The 15,982-nt window shown below is 47.4% G+C and overlaps 1 protein-coding gene across 1 annotated transcript in view; it reads left to right on the top strand.

Annotated features, from left to right (window-relative positions):
* Window positions 1–830: 830 nt before the first annotated feature.
* Window positions 831–15,982, top strand: part of SIM2 (SIM bHLH transcription factor 2) — a 48,099-nt gene continuing 32,947 nt past the window's right edge. Inside the window, 3 exon segments of the mRNA XM_033051754.1 lie at window positions 831–1,499; window positions 8,394–8,476; window positions 11,272–11,361. Coding sequence (XP_032907645.1) covers window positions 1,325–1,499; window positions 8,394–8,476; window positions 11,272–11,361 — 348 coding nt within the window. The 5' untranslated portion in view covers window positions 831–1,324.

Genomic DNA, 15,982 nt, shown 5'->3' with positions numbered 1-15,982 from the left:
TGGCGGCTGTGATTTCCGAGAGGAGGGGAGTTTTACCTTCGATCCTTGCCGAATTGCGGGAGGTGAATGTAGCAAACCCTCCCCTTGCCTTTGAAAGGCATGTCTCTGCCAAAGAGCTACCGCTCCGCTCTTGAAATACGTGACAAATAAAAAAAAGAAACAAAAAAAAAAATTAAAGAAAGAAAGAGGGAGAGAGAAAGAGAGAAACGATTCCTATCTTTCAAATTCTTTTTCTTTAAAAGGAGGGAAAGAAAAAAATCAAACCAATAAATAAAAGCAACAAAATCAATGCCGCGCCTCTGCCAGCGCTCGGACTTGTTTGGAAAGAGACAACGCTGAAGTGGCACTGGTCCCGAGGAAAACGGATCCTTTAATTTGACTCCGCATGAGAAGCCCGTCGGGAGCCGGGCGCAGCGGCCGCAGCGGCAGGAGCAGCCCCGCAGCCCCCGCAGCCCCCGCAGCCCCCGCGGGGCTCGGCGGCCCCCGCGCCCCGCAGCCCCTCGGGCACGGCCGGAGCAGCAGCAGCAGCGCCCTTGGCCCGCAGGAACCCGCCCGGAGCGAGGAGGGGAAGCAGAGCTGCTGAACTCGGAGCACACTCCAGCCATCAGCCACCGCCTCTGAGTTTGCTTCAGCGGGGAGCTCGTCGTGTCCTCGGCATCCCGGGCTCCGGGACCAGCTCATTTTGCACTTTGTTCAACGAGCAGCGCCGTCGTTCCGTTCCTCTTTTTTTTTTTTTTTTTTTTTTTTTTTCGAGAGAGACAAAATGTCCAAAAATGGTTCAGCCTGCTTAGCCCAATGAGTTCTTGTATGGACGCTCTATTTTCTTTTTTTTTTTTTTCCTTTTTTTTAACTATTATTTTTGGACGGGGAAGGATTGAGTAGAAGAAATCGTTCAGAGAAGGGAACCCAGCGGTTTGCTCCTCGTTGAAGAGAAGATCGAGATCCGATTCCCAGCACGCAGAAGGTTTCCGTGGGTTTTTCAGTGTGGGTTTCGAAGCCCTCGCTGCTGCAGGGTCAGAGCAGAACTGCCTTCTCCGAGCGGCTTTCCTGTCCTGGTTGTAGCTCAGAGATCGCCTCCCCCCTCCTCGCACCATTTCTGTTGGTGTTGTTTTCGTTTGGTTGGCTTAGCTTTATTTTTCCCTCCCCTATTTGTCTTTTTTTTTCCCCCTTCGTTTATTATTATTATTAATTATTTGTTTTGATTTGGGTAAATCCCCTTCCTTAAACGAAAACACTAACTCTGCCGTGGAAATCCATGCCCCCCTGCCATTCGCAAGAATCGGGTCTAATATGCCAGTGACATCCCCGCCTTGCAGCAGTCGCGATGAAGGAAAAATCCAAGAACGCGGCAAAGACTAGACGGGAAAAAGAAAATGGAGAATTCTACGAACTGGCCAAACTCCTTCCCCTGCCCTCGGCCATCACCTCGCAGCTGGACAAGGCGTCCATCATCCGCCTCACCACCAGCTACCTGAAAATGCGAGCAGTCTTCCCCGAAGGTAAAACCAGCGCCGGGGCTCCAGGATCCCGCACGGGAGGGACGGGGGAGAGCGGGGAGGGGGTGCTGGGCTGGGCACGACCCCCTCGGAGGGAGGGGATGCCTGCAGGGGTCTCAGAGCGGGTCTCAGAGAATGGGGATTGAGGGAAAAGCGGGTTGGGAACGAGCCCTGGAAGGGGAGGCAGCGCTGCGCTACCCCAAGCCCGGCGGTGGGAAGCAGAGCTGGGTTCGTGCCCCCTTCCTCCCCCTCCTCCTCCTCCTCCTCCTCCTCGGCTCCCCCTTGGCTCGGGGGGTCCCGATGAGAACGGGCTCGGTTCGGGTGTGCAGCCCCGGGGATCCCTCCCCGCTCTCGGCACGGCGCTTCCCGTCCTCGGAGTGGGGGAAAAATCCGTGTGGCTGTTGTTATTATTGTGTTTGGGTTGGAGTTTTCTGCAGCTGGGGCTAGGCTGGCAGGGAAGGAGAGGCGGCTCCGCAGCGAGGCCCTGCGGCTTCTCCCGGGGCCGGGGAATGAAGGGAACGAGGGTCCGAGCCCAGCCTGGCCGTGACCCCGCTGTGGCTCTTCTTGGGGACACCCAGCAGCGAGGCCCGGCACCAATATCTCCTTCCTGCATGGTTTAGGGGGAAATCAGCCCCCTGGGAGCCTCCCAGTTTGCCCCAGAGCGCTTTTAGGGCCCGGGAGCCGTGGGGAGCAGCCCGGGATGGAGAGCTGGGCAGAGCCTAAAAAAACCCAGCTGCCCCCCTTTGTCATTTGTTTGTGCCTCTCCGGACTGGGAGCAGGGTGAAGGAATTAGCAAATCCCGCACGGGAAGGTCTGCTCTCCGGCGCGGTTTCTAAGGAGCTTTATTAAAAGGCTAAAAAGAAAAACACAACCAAAAATAAAATAGGGGGAGGGCGGAAAAAAAAGAAAAAAAAAACCAAAACAACAAACCCTCCCAACCCGAGCCAAGCTTACCGTCGTGGCCATTTAATTCAGAAATTTCGGGAGCACGGAGCAGCCGTGCTATGGGAAGCCAGGGGCTCCTTTAGTGTGCGCTCGGAGCGAGGGGAGCGAGGCGCTGCTCCGCCGCATTTTCCAGCCATTATTCCCCACCGGGAAATTTCCCGATGAGAAATAGAGCGTCGTGATTTCGAGGGTGGGGTGGGGGGGGGGGATCACTCTCCGGCCGTGCCTGGCGAACATGCCCCCGAACGCCTTTGATTTAGGAGGGAGGGAGAGCGGCACGTTTCGAGATGCTGCTGGATGCGTCCCGGCTTTTCCAGCCCTGCTGATCCTCAAGAGCAACGAGACGAGCCCGAGAGCAGGTTTATACCCACGGCTCGGGTGTGTTTTATGTGTCTGTCTTCCCTAAACAGGCCGGGCGTGCGCTTCCGCACACTCTGCTTATTAAGGGCAACGTTTAAATGCATACAGCGAATTCCTGATCTTTCATCGTCTTAAGTACGGCTGGAAATACATTTAAAACCAAAGCTTTGCATCCAGGGATGACAGGCCGGGGGAATTACCTCCTCCGGTCCCCGAGCCCTGCGTTTAGTGCCTGGGAGGGTGGAGGGGGAAGGGGGGAGCCGGGCAGAGGCGGCTGCGGGCAGAGCCGGCTGCAGAAGGATTATTTTTTTTTTTTTTAGGGGGTGGTTTCTTCACAGTCCCGCATCACCCAAACTTCCCTCTCCCTCGGGATTTGCCCGTGGAAGGAGAGGAGGAGGGTTCCCATCCGTCTGTCCTTCTGTCTCCTCTCCTTATAGTCGGCTACTGGTTCCAGTTGGCTTTACTGGGAAAGGTTTCCCAGCTTGAAACCTGGGCCGGCGAGGGTGGGACCCGAGGGGTGCGGGGCACCCCTGTCCGAGATCCTGGGCCTGAAATAAAGGTGGGCACGTCCCAGGCCCCCGCAGCACCCCGGGCTGCCCCAGCCGTCACCCTGAAAGAGGTGGCAGGGTGGGGGGGACAGGTCTGACGCGGGCTAGGCCCGGACTAACTGCGGCCAGCACGGGCAGGAACTGTTCAGCTGCAGACCTGGCTCCCAGCTCTGTCTAGACTGGAGGGAAAGAGAGGCACAGAGGCAGGGCTGTGTTTTTAAAACCCTCGCTCCTCAGCGAGCTCACACGTAGGTTTGGAAAAGCTGGAGACCCTCAGCGAGGTGATTGATCCCGACAGGGCTTGTCAGGGCTCGGGACAGGTCTCTCAGCCCGACCGGGCTTTTCCCGAAGATGGACCCAACCCGCTCAGACTCCAAGAAATGAGAAAGAAAAGGGATTTCCACCCCAGCTCCTCTCGCCCTCGCAGCGCAAACCCTGCGAGGGACAAGTGTTCCGAAATCCCTGTGCCCTGCGGTATCGCTGCGACCTTGAGATTCAGGAGTTAAAGTCCGGACACGGCAGCTCCAGCCTCCCCCGCGCTCCCGCTCTCTAACACCGTCTTCTCTCGTGTTTTCGGGTTTTTTTTTTTTTTTCTGTTGTTGTTGCCACGGCTTTTTACTGTAGAGCAAAAATATACCACGAGTCGTCTTCTGCCTCCGCTGTCAGTATTTTTTTGGGTTTTTTAAAATTTTTATTTTGGAAAGGAGCTAATGAAAGAAAGAGAGGCGAGAATGAATCGCGTCGGAAAAGCGCGATTCTCTGCCCCCCGGTTATGTCAGACTGGTGAAATCGTCACCCTCTCCCTCCCCCATCCCCGACCCTGTGTCCAAAACCGATTATAAAATTGTGTATTTATGGTTGTTTAAACTGGATGGGAGCGAGCTAATTATTAATATGTGACCCAAAATATAATGTGCGCAGTACAAAATAATCAGAATAAAGTGACGGAGCGGTAGATCTCAGAGCTTCCTTATTCCGGGAGGCAGACAATAGAAATTACTAGGAATATTCACAGTCTTCGGTCCCCATTTAAACCTGGCCGCGAATGTATATTTTAAGAAATCAAGGCGAATCGCAGCTATTTCATCTGATTGTCACACGCGCTCGGAAAAGGTTCGTTAATGAATTAAACAAATAAATACAGCTCGAGGTGTGGGTAATCCGTTTTGGAAAGCCAGCCCCTATTGTACTAACCACTAATAGTGACATTAAAGGTCTTACTAAAACAAAAGTTCCTTTTTTTAGGGTTTTCCTGGGGCCGTTCCCAGGCGGCGGGAGCCGGAGCGGGGTCGGGGCGGGGACGAGCGGCGGGGTCGCTCCGGCCGGAGGGGAGGGAGGGAGGGAAGGAGGGAGAGAGGAAGGGCGGGGGTCACTGCCGTGGGTCTGCCCGTGACCTCCCTGGCTGTAGGACGCTCGCTTTGGGGCCGCTTAACACGATCTGGTGGGTTGGGCTCGGCGGGGAGAGCCGGGTTTGTGCGGCTGTCCTTGGCGGCAGGTTTGTTAGATTTTTTTTTCCCCACTTTTTTTTTTTTTTTCTGTGAGTTCACTATTTTTAAAGATGTTTAGATTTTAATTTTTTTATAAAATGAAAATCTTGATCTTCACTCCCGTCCTCTCCACCGCTCCCGACGCTGAGCCCGCAGAGAGGAGCGCACATCCCTGCCCAGCCCTGCTCCTTCCCAAATCCCCCCTGACCAGGGGGTTTTTCCCCCTCTCAGAGTTCCCCTGGCCGGGCCCGGGTGTTCCCCGCTGGCTCCGGACCCATCGATCCCTCGGGGGCTCTCCCGACCGAGGGAGGCACAACCGCGCTGGGGAAAACCCAAAACCCGAGATTGGCGGCGAGCCCCCCGGGTTTGTCCTTGTCCCCATGTTCCTTGTGAAGGGTGGGGGGAACAGCCCAGCAGACACAAAGGAAACACTCCCAAATTACAGGGCAACCCGATACTGAACGTAATACATGGATAAATAATTCTAGCAGAAGCCCGAACTGAAAAGCTACCGGGCTTTCAAATGTGTGTGCGGACGAACTTCTGTATGCCGAGAGGAAAGGTGGGAGCTGTTCCCGAATATTTCCAGATCTTATTACAGTTTCACGCACCCCGCTTCCCCCCTGGAAACTGGGAAATGTATAAACGGTACAAAGTGAGTGCTGAGGTACTTCGGAAAACAGCCGGAGGTGTCCAAAGACGGAGAGGGATTTTGTCCGTGTTTGCCGTAGGAAGCGGGACGCGTTTGTACGAAAATATCAAATTTTTCAACGGCAAAAGCAGCACGAATTTTGGGGTGTTTGTAAAAAGCCCCCTCTGACTCCGGAGCTGTCGGAGCCGGAGCTGCCTCCCGGTGCCCGGAGGGGTCCGGCGGGCACGGGTTTGCAGTGCCGGGCATCCCGGGCCCGGCGGGGACAGACACAGGTCCAAACACCAGGAAAAGCAGGAGAAAGGCTCATCTCGCCCGTGTTTGCGGCGGCAGGGTGCCAGAAAAGCGAAGGTTGAGCCTGGGACTGGCGATCACCGTCCCGCGGGCGGCCCTGGGCCGTGCCCGAGCCCAGCCCCGGCTTTCCGGGCTTCCCTCTGCCCCAATCCCCCCAAATCGCTGGATCTGGGTGATCCCTGACCCTCCAGCACGGAAAAAGAGCCTCGCTCAGAGTCAGGCCACCCCCAGCATTTGCGGGGAGGATGCTCCAGCTAGCAGGGAATTGGCTCTCGGGACCAGGGAATTCCTGCTACCAGGAGAAATCTGAAAATGTTCCCTTCAAAGCTCGGATGGGACACCCGGCAGCATCCCCAGCCTGGGATCGTTCCCAGCCCTGCAAACTCCCATCCCGAAGGAGCGGGATCGGCAGCGATTTTGGCCTCGCTCCAGGCCACCGAGCGAATTTGTGCTTTATTTTCTGGCCGGGCAGGAGCAGCCCGGCCGAGCCTATAGCATCCATACGTTCACAGGAACGCGCGTTTGCAAATCTCTCCGGAGGAGAAGTTAATGGGCGTTAGTCCTTTATTCCAATGTAAGGTTTTATTCGTTTCGTTTTCACCTTTAAAGCGATCTGCTGGCGGATTAAATGATAAAATCACCGGCTTTAAAATAAGCTCAGACGAATGCCAGGCTGATCCACCGAACGTGTTTACGTTTGATGCGCGCTCGCCATCGCGACTCTAATTTAAAACTCCTAAAAGAGCAAGCGACTTTTTTTATTATTATTATTATTCCGGGCTAGGAAAGAATCTCAAAATTCGTGTAGATTTTGGGATGCAGTGAAAGGACAGGACGGAGCGAATTGTCTCGCACGGGCGGGGCAGAGACGCGGCTCGTTCTTGGAGAGTTTCGTGAGAGCCCAAGGAATAAATCTGCCTCGTCTTTCGGAATGGAAGAGCTCAGGGCGGTTTTACACCGCCGTGTGCGACTCTCTTTGTAGGTTTGCAGTCTCGTATTTCGAAATTTGTAATTAGTGAATCGAAATAAGGGCAAACCCGGCGGCACAGGGACGGACTCTGGAGTTCGCATTTGTTGCCGCCTCGGGAAAGAAACTGCAGGATGACTCCGCGCTTCCCAAACTTTTTCTCCCCAGAAACGGAAAAGTAGAAATTTCAGTATAAATGACATTTTTTGCCGAGTCTCTGGAAGCTTAAGAGCCTTTTCCAAACGGTGAATTGAGAAACGGCGGAGAAAAAAGCGAATTTTCGTTTGGCTCTTCCGAGCAAATTTCCAGGGCTTCTTTCAGGGTAGGGAAGGTGTCATTCCCTTTCCCGCTGTGAATTCTGGAATTTGGAGAGACGGACACTGGGTGGGGATGCAAACCCTTCTTTTTGGGTGCTGTTACTGCCTTGGGAAGAGGAGTCCGGTGTCGCCTGCCTGGCAGGGGAAAATCCTCAGCGCTTTCCCGGAGGGAGCGGGACACGGAGCCAAGCTCCGGGAAGGGAATCAAAACTCGGGGGTCACCTCCCCTCCCTCCAGTGGGAGATCGGCCCATCCCAAGGGATGCCCCAAGAGCGGAGAGAAACCCCCCCCACATCATTCCCAGACCGGGTTTTAGTGGTGAAAGCACTAACGGATCCATGAAGGCGTCAGGAGGGGCATTGGGAATCACACTGAGCTGGAGCTCAGGGTAGGAATTTCTGCCAGTTTTCCCTCCCGTTCCGGGAGAAAAGGAGATTTCTTTGGAAGCACCTGGGCAGGAGAGGGCACCGGGGGAAAACGCGGGGCTGGATTTCATAGTGGGCATGATTGTGGAATTCCAGGCTGGCATCCAGGGCCGGCTCCGAGGCCTCCCCGCAGCCCAGGGCTGTCTTTTCTCTCCAAAAATGAGGCACCAAGAGGATGCGGATCCTTCCCTTCCCCTCCATCCCCTGCGGGCAGTGTCCCCTCTGTCCCTCGGTGCCACCCGGCTCTGCGCTGGCACGGGGCGGTCTCGGTGCCCTAGGAACTGCTGAAAGGGAAAAACAAACAAACAAACAAACAAAAAAAACCAAATCCGCGCACAATCCCCAACCCAGCCCCAAATCGGCTCCGTCTGAAACTTTCCACTGTCCCCGAGGCGGGGTCGGGCTTTAGGGTCGGGTTATAGGGTCGGGTTATAGGGTCGGGATATAGGGTCGGGCTATAGGGTCGGGCTTTAGGGTCGGGTTATAGGGTCGGGATATAGGGTTGGGCTATAGGGTCGGGCTATAGGAGGGTGAAGTTGTGTCCATGCCGTCCGTGTGCAGGTGAAATCGGGGCAGATTATCTCCAATAGAGCTGCGGATCTGTTTAATCTCCTCATCATCCTCCTTGGGCACCTCGGGGGACAGGGACAGGGACAGGGACAGGGCAGGGACAGGGGCTCGGTGCAAGCACGGGACCCACCCGCGTCCCTGGGGGCTCTCCGGGGAGGGGAAAGCGCATCCACAGGGATGCTCCGGTCCGGAAAATGAACAATTCCCTCCCAAAGGCTGTGTGGAGAAGGGACTCAGCCTTTCCCAGCTCCGGGAGAAAAGGGAGCACGGGCAGGGCAGGGGGCACAGCACGGGCTGCGCTTCCTGCCCTAACCCAATCCCGCTTTGTTTTGCAGGTCTGGGCGACGCCTGGGGACAGCCGAGCAGGGTCGGGCCCTTGGATAACGTGGCCATGGAGCTCGGATCCCACTTGCTCCAGGTAGGGCACGCCTTCCTCCTCCCGCATGGAAAACCCTCCTTCTCCTCTTCTTCTTCTTCTTCCTCTTCTTCTTCTTCTTCTTCCTCCTCCTCTTTTTCTTCTTCTTCTTCCTCTTCATCTTTTTCTTCTTCTTCTTCTTCTTCTGCTTCTTCTTCTTCTTCTCCTTCTTCTTCTTCTTCTTCTTCTTCTTCTTCTTCTTCTTCTTCTTCTTCTTCTTCCTCCTCCTCCTCCTCTTCTTCTTCTTCCTCCTCTTCCTCCTCCTCCTCTTCTTCATCTTCTTCTTCCTCCTCCTCCTCCTCCCCCCGCACCACGACAGGAGCTTGGCTGAAACCTTCATCTCATTTCCTCGCCGGGCTGGGAGAGCAGAAAATCAGACATCAATCTCTTATATTCCTATTATTTCATAATTTTTTTTTGGCCTTTGATAATGGCAGAAGCGAGAGGCGCTCACGTCCTCTGAGCGTCTCCCAAAAACTCGGATCAGAAGTGCCGGGGATGTCCCCAAGAAACCCTCGGGACTCGGGAGGGGACACCTGGGAGGGGAGAACACCTGGATTGGATCTCCCGGGGACTTTAGCACCTGGAAATTCCGCTCTTCACAATCCCGGTGATCTATTCTGGAATTTCTCTGAATTCTGAGTTTAGGAGGCGTAGTCAGGGTGAGCGGCTACTACTTCCTTAAATTTTTTTCCCCCCTCCAGCAGGAGGGGAAAAAATGCGTTTAACCCATTTTTAATTTTTTTTTTTTTTAAATACGTGAACTTCACATTTTCTCCCCCGATTTTAAAGAGCCAGTAAACCGGAATCATTTACCGGGCGGATTTATTGTGGGAGGTGAATTCCGGTCACAGAGCCGGGGCTGTTTTCACTGCTGGGGATAAAAACCTCACCAAAAAATCATCATTTTCATCAGAAAAATCATCATCTTCATCAGAAAATCTCTGCCCGGGCTCTGCTGCCGCCGGCCCGACCTTTGCATTTATTTATTTATTTATTTATTTATTTATTTATTTATTTATTTATTTGCTACCACAGAGCATCAGCCGCTCTCCTGCGGGGAAAAATGAGATTTTTGGGAGGCACTGACAACATCCAGGCGATGACAGAGCTCAAAATTATCTCCTGGGGACGCATTTGCAGCCGTGGAAATTTTATTTCAAGTAGCTGCTGCTCTCTCAGCTGTGGCAGAGTCCACCTGGAAATGCTGCTCGAGTTCTGTATAATAATCTGTATAATTTAATGTGTATATTAAAATATGGTCCCAGTTGTATAAATCATTGCTGTTACTCCTCCTCCTGGCAGTTTCCCGTTTTGTCTGGCATTAATTGAATGCCAGGCAAATAACTGAATTTAATTTGCACCAAATTAATTGAATTTGCACCAAATTAAATGCTGACCACCTGTAACTCTCATTTTACAGCTCAGTTATTTCTGAATGACGAATGCTGAAGGTTTTCATAAACCCACATTTACAGCAAAACTTTTTTTTATTTTAAGGATTCTTAAACTGAAATTTTCCATGTGAATTTTCAGCTTCAGTGTGCTTCCCTGTATATGAAATTTTGGGATGTTCTGCAGACCCAAGTTTATTAATGATACAGGGTAAAGCCATTGCAAGACAACAGAGTTTAAAACAAAATTGTGAACAAAATTGCAATATATTATTTCCCATAATAACATGGCTACAAAATTTAATTTATACTTAAAAAAAAAAAAAAGAGTAATCTGATTTCAATTATGTAGAGTCATTAGTAAGCCAGAGAATAATTTGGGATATTTTCTTATTGGGGTGCCACTAGAGGTGCATGAAGCATTCAGGATTTTATTGCTTCTCTTCCAGTTCAGTGACTTTAAATGGACTAAGCCAGGTGGTTGTTTCACCTAGGTACTGTAAAAATGATTTTTCTCTTCCAGCTATATTTTCCAGTGGTATTCACATGTGTGAATATTCACTGATATTCACATGCCATGTGTTGATCAAAGCTTTCCACGCTGGGTAGAGATAATGCAGACTTTTTGCTACCAGCCAGTTTTGAAAAAATGCCTGAAATTGAGCACTGAAAAATCAAACTGAGAGGTTTTGTGTCCAAATTTTGGCTGAGCTTTACCACACTATTTATTTTTTTTTTCTCATGTAAATAAAATCTGACTAAATCAAACTTCAGTTTTTGCTCACAGAAGCAATATTGGCATCCCAGCCAATCTCCTGTCAAGGAGAATTTGTAGGATTGGCTCTCAAGATTGCACTGGTTGAGGTTTACAGACTGCAAAGATAAAACTTTATCACACTCAAAGAGAGATATTTGTGCTTATTAAGTTTTGGATGCTTTTTCTGTTTTTTTTTTTTGGAATTTCACATTGTTCCAGAGCAGACAGCTCTCTGTTCAGAAATACATCATTGAAAATGCAGCCAAATTTAAACACTGCTGGTGGTGCCACGAAATAAATTGCAAATAGCAGCGAGCTGGGTCTGCCAATTATGCCATAAAAAATGGCTCATGTAGGACCTGACTTCCCCTGAGCACCACAGAGCTCAGGATTTGGGCTGAGCACTAAAAAAAAAAAGCAAAATAAACTCTGAAAGTGCAAAGCTGCATCTGCAGGGGATTGAGGTGGATTCCACAACATCCCTGAATTTAAAGGAACAAAATCAGCTAAAAGTTCCCATTCCTTAAATTTTGCTGTTTGCTGCTGGTGAAGTCAGAAATCATCCCCCAAAATGTCTTTTTTTCCCCACTGTAAATGCTTTAAACAGATTTCTTGCTCCTTACCCTGTGCATTTCTCTTTATTTCAGACTTTGGATGGCTTTGTTTTCGTCGTGGCGTCCGATGGCAAAATAATGTACATTTCTGAGACAGCATCTGTGCACCTTGGCCTGTCCCAGGTATGGGCTGTGCTCTCACAGCTAAAGCACAAATAAAATAAAACTACTAAATACAAATTTAGACCCTCACACTGCTGCCTTGCATTTATATAAACTCAATTTTTTTCAGTGCTGTTTGAAGTTTTTTTTCCCTCCCTGAAAACAACTTTGGTAAAAAACTCAAATTTCCTTTCCTTGCCACCACATCGCCCTGTCTTTATATCTGTTCTTGTTCATTGTATTTTACTCCTCATTACCTTGCAGAAGGGCCATAAATAATATGATATTGCAAATTGCAGATGGAGGCAGGGCCAAAAAGCCCTGGTAATGCAATAGGGCTGAAATAAAGCTCAGAATTCCAGTCTGGGACTCTTAGATTGTGTCAGATATTGAGGCTGCCTGTGAAAGGCAGAGGAAATCTGATGTGGAACAGGGGTTTTATGGTAAATGTGCTGGAGGAGGAGGGAAAAAAATAAAAATAAATAAAAAATTAAAAAAAAAAAGGGAAAGGGGGGCAGATTTATGAGTGTTCACATGGAATTCAGGGTAGTTTTTCCTGAGTTTTTCCAGCTCAGTGGTCTTTTCAGTAAAGCGTTTTATATGGTTGTGATAGAACTCATAAAACTCAGTTTACTACTGTTCTGCACCAGAAGTATGAGGGGGTTTTATGGTTTTTTTTTTCTCTTAGGTGGACATTTCTAATTTTTTTTTCTGCCTTCTTGGGATAGGCACAAGGGCAAAGAGGCTGAATTTATTATTTAAGGTGAATTTGTTATTTAAGGTGACTTTCCATACCTTTGTAACCAAAATTCACTGGTAGCACCTGACCTAAAGTTTGCCAAAGTCCCATTAAAAATTCCCTCATTAATTTCAGCAGGACCTGGATGAGAATTGCAATGAACTGAGGTGTTCAGTTGTGTATCAAACCTTTATAAATAAATAAATTAATTAAAATAAAAACTAAACAGCAGAGTGGATGAAGGTGAGAGAGAGGAGAATATTCTGAAAAGATCTGGTTAATTTATCCTGTGGCTGTTCCAATAAACAGAGAGGGGTGATTTAAAGGTAGGGATAATTTAATTCTTGTAGTAATCAGTATTTTTAATTGAAAACAAAAAGTGAAATTCTTTGGATGTGTGTTTACAAGAGTGATATTAGAATTATGGCTATGAGAGAAAATAGAACTCAAGAGGTAGAGAAAACAAGGATATAAAACCAAAAAACATTTCTAAACCCATGTTTCTCTAATATCTTTAGAAAAAAAAATTATTTTGGGAATAAATAACCACCATAAATACTTTTTTTTTAACCTGCTGGTTTAAAAACTATGAGCAGGAAACATTCTTAGATCAGTTTATTCAGTTCACTCAGTTATGGTACAGTTGTAGTTGTTTCATTCAATTTAATTCAGGTTCAAATTCCTTTAAATCTGTGCTTGAAAATAAACTCCCAAAGAGAAGAGTCTATTTTACTCATTTTCCACCTGGGTTTTTCTCCCCCTGAGTTTTTGCAAGAATCCAGGATGTTACCTGCTAAAATCCATCATTTAATCAGTGATTTATCCCAAAGCCCTGAGCATCCCCATCCATCCATCCTGGGTTTTGCTGTGGTTTCTGCTCCCTGATTTTCCAGGTTTTGCCCAGAAATTGTTCTTTTGGAGGAATATCAAGCCACCAGACCTTGCAGGTGTCAGTGTTACCCAGTTATCTGGAGAAATTAAAGAATTATGGGGTCAGTGGGACACTAAACAGACTTTGGCGCACGTGGGAAGAGGGGACTGGAAGTGTCACATAAATTTAAATTGTTTTAATTTTAATCCTCCTGCTCATCTGCACTGACTGAATTCCATGTGCATGGGAACATTTATAAATTCTTAGTGCAAGAGGGGCTGGGAAAAATCAGAAGTTTTGGTCAAGTTGCTTTTTGAAGGCAGTTTGATCAGCAAAATCCCAAACTTTTCATTTCTGCAGAGATTTGAAACAACTGAGCTTGAAAGTTGTGGGGTTTGACATTAAAACTCAAAAATTCACAGTGCACAGGGGTTTATTTATAAATCAGACCCTCAGTTAACAACTCACCCTGATTTATCACCAATCTGCTCTTGCTCTGCCCCAATATTCTATTTTTGTAGGGATAATTTTGTTTTGCACTAATATTGGGCTGCTCCCACTCCCCAGGATCTGAATCCATCCACCCTGGGATATTCCTGGCAGCTCCCAGGATCTCCAAAGGATTTTTTGTTCCCATTCCTCTGGAAATCCCTGGGATTTCTGCCACTGCCATCAATAAGGATGGCACTGGGCAGCAGAAGCAAATTCACCCAGCCATAATTCCACATTTTACAGAGCTGCAGCCAATACAAGCTGAGAGCAGAGGAAAAAAAAATCCTTTAGAGTGGCCACAGAAAGGCCTTTTTATGAAATAATTTGACAATTAACTAACCCACACATCAATTTCCAGTTGGAGTGCCATTTGTTTAAAGATATATATTTAAACTAAATAAAAAGGCCATTTAAAAATGAATTTGCAGACTACATTTGGAGACCTACTATCTTCTGAATTTCACTGTAGCAGGAAGAAATTGGAGCTTGAGAAAAGGCTGGGCTTGCCTAAACCAGTCACAAACTTAAAACCAGCATTAAGGATTGTTTTTAAGCACGACTTTGTCTCAGAAAGAAAGGTTCTGAAAAATCCACATCTTCATTTGTGGCCCTGCCACTTCATTTGTGGCTTTGGAGTTTGATTTGCTCCCAGCTGGAGCAGGAAAATTTGTAAAATTTTGTCTTGGGACAGCCAATTTCTTGCTTCTTTTTTTTTTCCATGGATAAAAAACAGCTTCAAATTCCCCAAATAATTTTTTTCCCTCTCAGAGTCCAAAGGCACAGAAAGGAGAGGAAAATCCTCTCGTGAAATAATGGAGAAAGACAAATTTTTATTTAATTGGAAGGTCTGGAGCTTATTCCAGTAATTTTATGGATCCATGAGGGAGCCAGGCTTATCTTTGACTTTTGATAAATCTTGAAATATTTAACCACAAATTTCTGAACTTTTCCAGGAGTTTATTTTGCTTTCATCCAATCAATCTGTGAGAGGCAAAAAATGTAATTATTTGCTCTGGAATCCATCTACTTAGTCCTGTGTGTTTATTAAGAATCATTCCTTGGCTGGAAAAAAATCTGAGTTCCTCATAAACCCCCTGTTAGTAGGAAATGCTGATATTTGGTATTTGCAGCTATTAAAACCTGCATCAAGGAAGCTGCTTTAATAACCTGGGGTTTTAGCTTTATGAACTGAAATGTATAATTTATATATTTTTTTTAAAGTTTTCAGGGTTTCTTTGTAGGCTTTAAAAGAGCCTGAAGTTTCCCTGCCCAGTGGGGGATGAGATTCCAAATTATGGATCCATATTTTGGTTATTTGACTCCATATTTGGTTATTTGCTGGTGGTTTTATGTTTTAAAGTCAATTTTAAAGTCAGTTTTGGGGTCAGTGTTGTACCTTTACCTCCTGCTGCTTTTCCTGGAGTTGCAACTAAACCTATCAGAATAAAAATATTTTCTGTGTTTATAAGCAGTCATTATTTCAGAAAGAATTTTAGGCTGGAATTTTAGAGATAAAAATGAAATTTTGGATAAAACTGTGACCTTTGACCCTTTGAATCCTGTGGAAAAATGTGCATTTGCATGAGGAATCATTTGAAAATAGGTGATGAGTTTGGGAAAAGGGAGAGGCATGCATGAGTTAAAAGTCTTTAAATTGAAGGGAGAGATAATTTATACACAGCCACCCATTAATTTTTTTTTTAAGGTAAATTCTGTGAAAAAAAATCACTCTTAACCAAAAATTAAATAATGAGAAGAGGGTTGTGAGTGATGCTGCTGTTGCTTTGAACACTGAATTTTGTCATGCCCTGAAAATGAAATGTCCATCAGCAGAAGAATTTTTAGATTTTTTTTTTATGTAGGTGATCAGGACATTTCTAAAGATACCTATGGACATTTGCAGGGTGCTTCTCCCCTTGGAATTATAAAAACCAGAAGCGTTTCCAGCCATGGCTCACAGTGAGATTTTGGGTTTTCCTTCCTCTCTGACAAAAGAATTGGGATGTGGGGGGTGCCTGCCGCAAGTCCCCACCTGTTCCTGGCCTGAAAAGGAGCAGCCAGTGCTTTTCAAGGCAATTCTATAAATGAAGCAATGTAAATAATCTCCTTCCCCATGCCATGGTTTTCTTTCTTTCTTTCTTTCTTTCTTTCTTTCTTTCTTTCTTTCTTTCTTTCTTTCTTTCTTTCTTTCTTTCTTTCTTTCTTTCTTTCTTTCTTTCTTTCTTTCTTTCTTTCTTTCTTTCTTTCTTTCTTTCTTTCTTTCTTTCTTTCTTTCTTTCTTTCTTTCTTTCTTTCTTTCTTTCTTTCTTTCTTTCTTTCTTTCTTTCTTTCTTTCTTCTTCCTTCCTTCCTTCCTTCCTTCCTTCCTTCCTTCCTTCCTTCCTTCCTTCCTTCCTTCCTTCCTTCCTTCCTTCCTTCCCTTTCCCTTCCCAGAACTTTTCCTTTCCTTTCCTTTCCTTTCCTTTCCTTTCCTTTCCTTTCCTTTCCTTTCCTTTCCTTTCCTTTCCTTTCCTTTCCTTTCCTTTCCTTTCCTTTCCTTTC

Source organism: Catharus ustulatus, chromosome 2 (assembly GCF_009819885.2).
Source record: "Catharus ustulatus isolate bCatUst1 chromosome 2, bCatUst1.pri.v2, whole genome shotgun sequence".
NCBI lineage: Eukaryota > Metazoa > Chordata > Aves > Passeriformes > Turdidae > Catharus > Catharus ustulatus.
Note: the sequence above shows the minus strand (reverse complement) of the source record. Positions and strands in the feature narration are given on the sequence as shown.